General features: G+C 30.2%; 1 protein-coding gene across 1 annotated transcript in view; it reads left to right on the forward strand.

Moving 5' to 3' along the window:
• Window positions 1-2,413: 2,413 nt before the first annotated feature.
• The window catches only part of LOC105622987 (zinc finger protein 420-like), a 75,127-nt gene continuing 69,860 nt past the window's right edge, over window positions 2,414-7,680 (forward strand). Inside the window, exons 1-6 of the mRNA XM_012204389.1 lie at window positions 2,414-2,575; window positions 3,022-3,277; window positions 5,559-5,680; window positions 5,773-5,888; window positions 6,017-6,156; window positions 6,243-6,411. Of these exons, the coding sequence (XP_012059779.1) occupies window positions 2,414-2,575; window positions 3,022-3,277; window positions 5,559-5,680; window positions 5,773-5,888; window positions 6,017-6,156; window positions 6,243-6,411 (965 nt within the window). The remainder of the gene's footprint in view (window positions 2,576-3,021; window positions 3,278-5,558; window positions 5,681-5,772; window positions 5,889-6,016; window positions 6,157-6,242; window positions 6,412-7,680) is intronic.

The raw sequence follows: 7,680 nt of genomic DNA on the forward strand, positions 1-7,680 counted from the left end.
ATTCAATTGAATGCAATTGGATTGAAAAATTGCATTTTCTATTCAAAATTTTGAATTGTACAGTTTTCACATATATGCACAGAAAAAGCTAACATTATTTTTAGATTGAAAAGCATAGAGATATATGCTTTATGCAATTCATATAAATGAATAAAAATGCATTCAGGATTCATTTTATCATTTTGAATCAATATTTCTGAAAATCTATTTCTATTTCAATTCGTTTCAATCCATTTTCATTTGCTGGGAGAGAAAATAGATATGATTGGTTTATATATTTAGTTCTAGTGAGAACTAAGAACAAGACCAATCATATTAAAAAATTTTATAACAGTTGCAAAATTGCTTTTTTTATTGAACACAGCCAGCAGCGCTCACTTAACAGTTGATCCAGTAAACGAGAATGGATTAAAATGGATTAAAATTTTTTTTAATGCGTGCTTTACGTCCATGAAAATGGATTGAAATGGATTGGCTCTAAACTCTAATTTAATATTCGAAAAAAGATACATTCATATTTAAGGATTACAAATTTTATTTCTAAGACTTTGTAATAATTATACTTGAAATTAACTACTTCAAATTAGTATTAAAAAAAACGCACCTTAGTGGGATTCGAACTAGGGACCTTTGGATTACCTTTTATGTTACACCATTTCTTCAATTGATAAATTTGTTATTCATTCTCTACTTCAATTACAACCAGCTAAACTAATAACAAAATTATATAGATATGTAATAAAAATATCATTTAACAGATATAATAAAATATAAACAAGTTACATTATTATGAGACAACATTGAGTAAGTGTCGGATAATCTAATCTCGTTTGGCCGATGCGCGCCATGATGAGTCTAATTCGGGCTGTGTTCGACTTGGTGCGAGTGTTCACATCGATTATTCATTTTATTTCTAATCAAAGAAACAAAAGAATATACATAGCTTAATTATTTTTACGTTACACAACTTTTTTAAATTTAGTTGGATTAAAACGAAAAATTTGCTTAAATTTGAATAATTTAAGTAGCATTTATCCATTTTTAAATAAAAACTTTTTTTTATTCAATTTGAAAAACTATTTCATAACACAATCTATAGAAATCAAAACTTTAAACTTATAGATTTAGCTGGATCTTAAATGCTTATATGATTCTTGTGTGAATTTATATACTACTATGTAGTCTTCAGAAACATACGCCGAAATTTTTCAATCTTGAATCGCTCTACTAAACTATCATAGTAATATTACGAGTCAATTGGCAATTTAACAAATTTTTTATGCTTGTTCTTCGAAACGATCTTAATAATGTTGATGAATAACATATTAAAATCTGTAAATAATCAATTCTTATTGCGAAAAATTACCTTATTACCTCGGCCGGGAAACTCGGATCTCTTGCATTCCGTGCGAGAACAATTTAGTCAATGCTATTATCTCGAGAATATGACAAGTGCCCAATTACGCACAAGTCAATCACAGCGTTAAAAAAAATAACTCTAAACTCCCTATGCAGAAATCGCTGTGATTGACAGTGCGCAATTGCACCGCTCTCCAGCGTCGCAGCCAATATGGTGGCAAGATTCTAATTCAGTTATGACTCCTACACACTAGAAACGCTTGCGCCGCTCCTACGCGGAAATGCTTGCTACGCGGCAAAATAAGATGCGGTAATCAATGAACACATTAGGAGTTGAAGGCTTATTGGCTACCGCATTATTTGTTGTGCGGTAGAGCGTTTTCGCGTCCAATGCAGAAGCCATTAGCTTTTTCTTAGGAAAACAAGTTTCGAGTGCCGCAGGCTTAAGGTCCTGCTCACAATAGAAGGAATAAGAAATTAAGAATAAAGTATAACGATTTCAATCTATGATCGTATATTTCGATATGTCCGATTTCTGATAGGTTAGGGATTCCCAACAATGAAAGAAGCAGGGAACAGAGAACAAGAATTTCAACCTATCAGAAATCATGTATTGTGGAACACAGTTTCTGATAGGTTGAAATTTTTATTCTCTGTTCTCTGTTCCTTTTATTGCGGAGTCTCTTAAAATCATTTATTAATTCCTTATTCCTGCTATTGTGCGCAGGGCCTAAAATAATACTGGAGGGCACCCAGGTAATATTTCTGAACGCAGCTATGCAACGGTTTATCGTGATCGTGCCACACTCAACACTGTGTCATTTGCGTTTCTTGTTGAAAAGCTCTCATGCTGCAGACTACCTTCTTATTGTGGGATCAGCATGTTTCTCTTTGTTTAAGACAGCGCGATCAGTGCTTATTCAACGTTGTATACACAAAGTAATGGTAAAATCTCAATAAATTTTGGCATTGTCGATCTAAATTTGTTATATAAATTCATAATATATATATTTTTTATACATTATGTCTTTTCTCGAGATGATTTAATTTCAGGATGTCATTTCACTTTACTATTAGGAACATCATAGATATGCATCTATATGATTCAACGATTTGTCGTTTGTGCGCGGCGGACAATGGTAACGAGCATCTATTCATCAGTGAGACAGGCGAATCGAATCTATGCTCCCTGGTAAATCGTTACCTGCCGTTGAAGGTAAAGCGTTGTGTTTTCGAAACGCCGGTTATACGGACTGCAACTTGATTTCCTACTCCGATTTTCATGCTTTCCATACAGTGCTACTACACTGATCAAATGTTCATCATTTCATGCATAGCATATTTAATTATCCCTTAGCTTTTTTTTTATTATGAACTCTCATGTTTCCTTTCAGTTTTTTTATTAATTGTACATATATAATGTTTTGTTGTTAATTAAATTTCTTGTATGGTTCATTCTTTTTCTTTCTTTAATATAGAGAGGAGAGAAAAAAGTAAACTGCACAAGATATTTACCTAAAAAAAATAGGCAATATTATTTTCATTCTATATATGAACATTAGAATATAAATTATTATAATATAAATTATAAATTATTTATACTTATATATTATGGTTTTATGATAACATATTTGTTATAAATTATAAACATATAAATTTAAGATTTATGATGATGGAAAATTACCATGTACAATTTGTCCGGGTTGTAATATCCAATTGGAAGCAACAGCGCAATTCTTTGAGTTATTGGTGGCTGGTCAATGTAAAATACGTGAATTGTGGAAACATCAAGTTGAGCAGCAGCGGAAAGCAGAACATTTGCGCAATAGAAAGGAAAATGTAGAATTTGAAGGAATGGAAATGGATACTGCAACTGATAATCAGGATGAACAATATGGGCAACAAATGGTTATTAAAAGTAAGAATTTTTTCTTTTTTCTTGTGAAACTGTTATATTTCATATAATATTTATATATATCTCAGAGTGTCCCATAAGTTTTTGTCAACTGCTTTTGTGTAGATAGAGCGCACTAAACTGAATTGAAAAGTCCTGTATCATTTTGCAATTTTCACAATAGTTAATAAGATATTAATTACTAAAAGTCACTAATATTGGTTTTTAATAATTTTTTATTCAAAATATTATCAACTTTACAGAAAAATTTCAAGAGACAAAAATCATTAATTTTTTTCTCATAGAACTTTAAGAACGTTTTCAGAACTTTTTAGTACTACATTTTCTTATTATATTATATTTCTCCAATATGAGAAAATACGGTATTAAAAAATTTTGAAAAAATTCTGAAAAAATTCTCAGAACTTTATGAGAAGAAAATAAACAATTTTTGTCTCGCTGTTTTTCTGTAAAGTTGATGATATTTGAGTAAAAAATTATTGAAAACCAATATTTAGCAATTTTTGATAATTAATAGCTCATTAACCATTGCAAAAATTGCAGAAAGGACTTTTCGATTCAGTTTATCCACTCTACAAAAGCGGTTGGCAAAAACTTATGGATACCCTGTATACACACACACACACACACACACACGCACGCACGCACGCACGCACGCACGCACGCACGCACGCACGCACGCACGCACGCACGCACGCACGCACGCACGCACGCACGCACGCACGCACGCAAACATAGGGTGTCTATAAAGTCTGTTATCACCCTTTTATTTTTAAAACAGTTCAAAATTATAAAAAATCGCAAAATGTTCAATTATTTCAAAGGATCACTTTTTTCGGAGATTTAAGAAGATTGTCCTCCCCACATATTCTAGAATGGCTTCAATTAAAAAATTTCAAAATGAACCTCCTATATTACAGCACATATAATATAAAAGAAAATAAAAGAAAGATTTTGTTTTCAATGTAGAGGTTAATAGATTGATCCGTTTAGGAGTTATTTAGTGTCAAATTTGAAAAATTCCATTTGTTATTCTTCAATGTTGGATTTATTACAGGAAGCTGTTGAAAATGAGCACTGTTCAAATTTTGGCAATAAAATATTTGATTATGAAATTGTTGTCTTATATTTTGAAATATTTTTTTTAGATATCTACAAGCTACTGCAATTCACTATGATTCAGAGCATGCTCAAGCATGCTGGAATAAAATTTGCAATAAAATTTTCGTGAACACAGACTTTAAGCACTGCAAAAAACAGTTTTGTGCAGTTAAATAAATTATCCCTAATAGCATTAAAGATTTTAAGATAGTCCTAAAGTGAATCTGTTTTATCAATTTTTTTAAACAATATTTTTTAAACTGCTTTTACAGATAAAAAATCCTCCATAATTAAAGTATAAATGATAATGTAATCTAAATCAATCAACTTTATGAAAAATAAAAATAAAAAAGAAGTGGGAAATTACAGTTTTGTTACCGACTTTTAATGTCTTGTAATAATGTAGTAATGTTTGTTTTATATATGAGTTTTATATTTTGTATGTATAAAACAATCTTGGTTTGACTAGATATTACATGAACAATATTAAGTACTCAGAATTAGGTTTAGATACTTAATATGAAAGATTAGTTAGAAAATTTGTATACGTGTGTGTGAGTATAATATATTATAATAATTGATGTAATAGTATATAAAGATATGGCAATGTATCGTATTTTATCGATAAAACAGCGATCTCATCAGAGTTTAGGCTTCACTTTAGGATCCTCTTAATGCGAGAATTACGACAGTTTGTCTAAAAAAACATTTCAAAGAGATAGGAATTTCATGATCGATTATTTTATTGTCAAAACGTCAACGATGTCTTTTCTGAATAGTTATTGCAGTAAATCTAACACGTATTGAAGATAACAAATATCTAGACTTTTTTGAACTTTAACACTGAATAATTCTCAAATGGGTCAATGCATCCATCTCCGAAATTAAACAAAAAATTTCTATTTTTATCCTATTAAATGATGTACTACAATATAAAGAGTTTTATTTGAAATGTTTGGGGCACCCCCTTGCAGAGGCAATCTCCTCAATCCTTTTAAAGAAACATATATTTCGTGGTTTCTTATAATTGTGATTCTAAAACTTTGTAGAACCTTGCGTGCAATTTGTGCAGTTAAAACTATAGCATTGCCTAATAGCATTGGCATACAATTCATGCACATTGGCATGAACAAATATCTGATATTTTTTTTTTGTCATTTTTTTTCTCTCTCTTCTCTCTTAGTTATGCCAGATGGATCTATGTACACAGCGGAACATGAAATGAGTTTGCAGATGGAAGGTTTGACTAAACCAAGAAGGAAACGTGGACGTCCACCTAAAATCCACACAGATATAGATTTAATGGTTTGTAACAATAAATTCTAATTGTTAATTCCTATATTATAATACTCATATATTGTATATATTGTATAATATATGTATCTATTCTACATAAGGCAATAAAAGAAAATCCTGCAGAAGCTATGAGTCAAGGTGAAGAAGATAAGCAGGAAGAAGAAGAAGAACTGGATGGTGATGGTAGACGCAGAAGAAAGCGCAAAGTTCCCAAAAGGTATGTTAAATTGAAAATTATAAAACTTCTAAATTATAATCTACTAATAATCATGTAAATTATAATAACTTACAATTTACATGATTATTAATGATTAATATGAATATACTAAGTAAATTTACGCGCAGATTTTTAGAAGCAGTGCAGGGAAAAGAATTGGAAAGGATATTCAAGGAAGAAGGTGTAATTGATGATGAAGATGATGATTCTGAAATGATTGATGATTCGAAAGATTTGTTAAAAGCTAATCATGAAGATGATCAAGAAGGTATACATAACGAAGGTATACATAATAAAATGTCAAAGAAGAAAAAAAAGAAATTCTTTTGAATTTATGCATATTACATTTTTCAGAAGTAATAGGTCATCTTGAAACAGAAGAGGGTACAGACTTGGGTGAGGTAGTAATTATGAACCGTGGACGAATACGACCGAAATCAAAATTGCGTCGTAGAAAAAATAAGTTTACATGTCAACTCTGCGGCAGGGGTTTCCTACAACGTAGCAGATACATAGTACATAAGTAATATTTCATACGCACGGATTATGTACAAAGACTGCTGAACATAAAATTCTTTTTCTGCGAGTTAAAAGACGGAATTTAAAAATGGCCAATTTCGGCCATTTTTCGGTGAATAGAGATTTTTGTAATCTATGCAGTTGTCTTGAAAATCCATACATTCATTTGAAAGAAAATTTATTTTGACCACGAAAGTTTGAAAAACCGTTCAAAAATAATAAATTGTTTGAACATTTTGCAAAAAAATTCATTTTGTGTCTATGATAATGAACGATAGATTTCGAAGTTAATGATGTATTCACATTTAATACATGTTGGACCAAAGATACCCAGATAGCAGCATATCTACCTTGTTGCTGGCATGTTGCTTGCTAAGTATGCATTGCTAAATATGCGTCGCTATTAGAATTACAGTAACTTCTTATTTATTGGCAACTTGATGCTTTCATGATATAATATTGAGTAATAACTAGTAGTTTGCTGATAATTTTAAAATCATCATCAAAATTTGTACTATTGCTATTATGTTGCTATAATAATATGCAGCATCATACATACAATGCTGTCATATTGCTGATAATGCAAGATAGAAGAATATTGGACGCAGCTATTTTGCTGTTTAACTGCTGGCAATACATGTATACATTATTATTTGCATGTTGCTACAATGTCGTTATATTCGAAATCATTGAAGACAAATTTATGGTAAGTTGCCAGCATCATAAGTAATCACGGATTTGTGCAATTTTGCTGAAATACGTTTTGCTATCTAGCAAATTAATTTTTTATGTAATATGATTCAAAATAATTAAAGAATTGTTTTGCATATAAAAATGTTAAAGTAGAGATCAAGAAATCAATTAGTTTACGAGATATTTAATATTATTTCATGTTATACTATATATGCTAAAATAAACTATCTCGTAAAAACTATTAGTTTTTTTTATATCTCTACTTTAACATGCAGAATAATTAAAGGAGTCATATTATAAAAAATTTATATTATTCCATTAATAAAAAATGGAGGTAACCTTCATGTTACCTTCACTTTAAAAAAATCTTTTTTTTTTTGAAAATTGATTTTATCATTATTTGTTCCTTCCAAGCCATATAACTTTTATCTGAAAGATTTTTGAGTAATTATACCCTCTTATGACTTTGACATATATTGTCAAGGTCATAACCGTGAGAAACCTCCAACAATTTTAGCTGTCAATCTTGAGTAACCTGTAACAAGTCTTAGGTTATTATATACCCATGGATATATATAAC

This window comes from Atta cephalotes, assembly GCF_000143395.1.
Source record: "Atta cephalotes unplaced genomic scaffold scaffold00051, whole genome shotgun sequence".
Classification (NCBI taxonomy): Eukaryota; Metazoa; Arthropoda; class Insecta; order Hymenoptera; family Formicidae; genus Atta; species Atta cephalotes.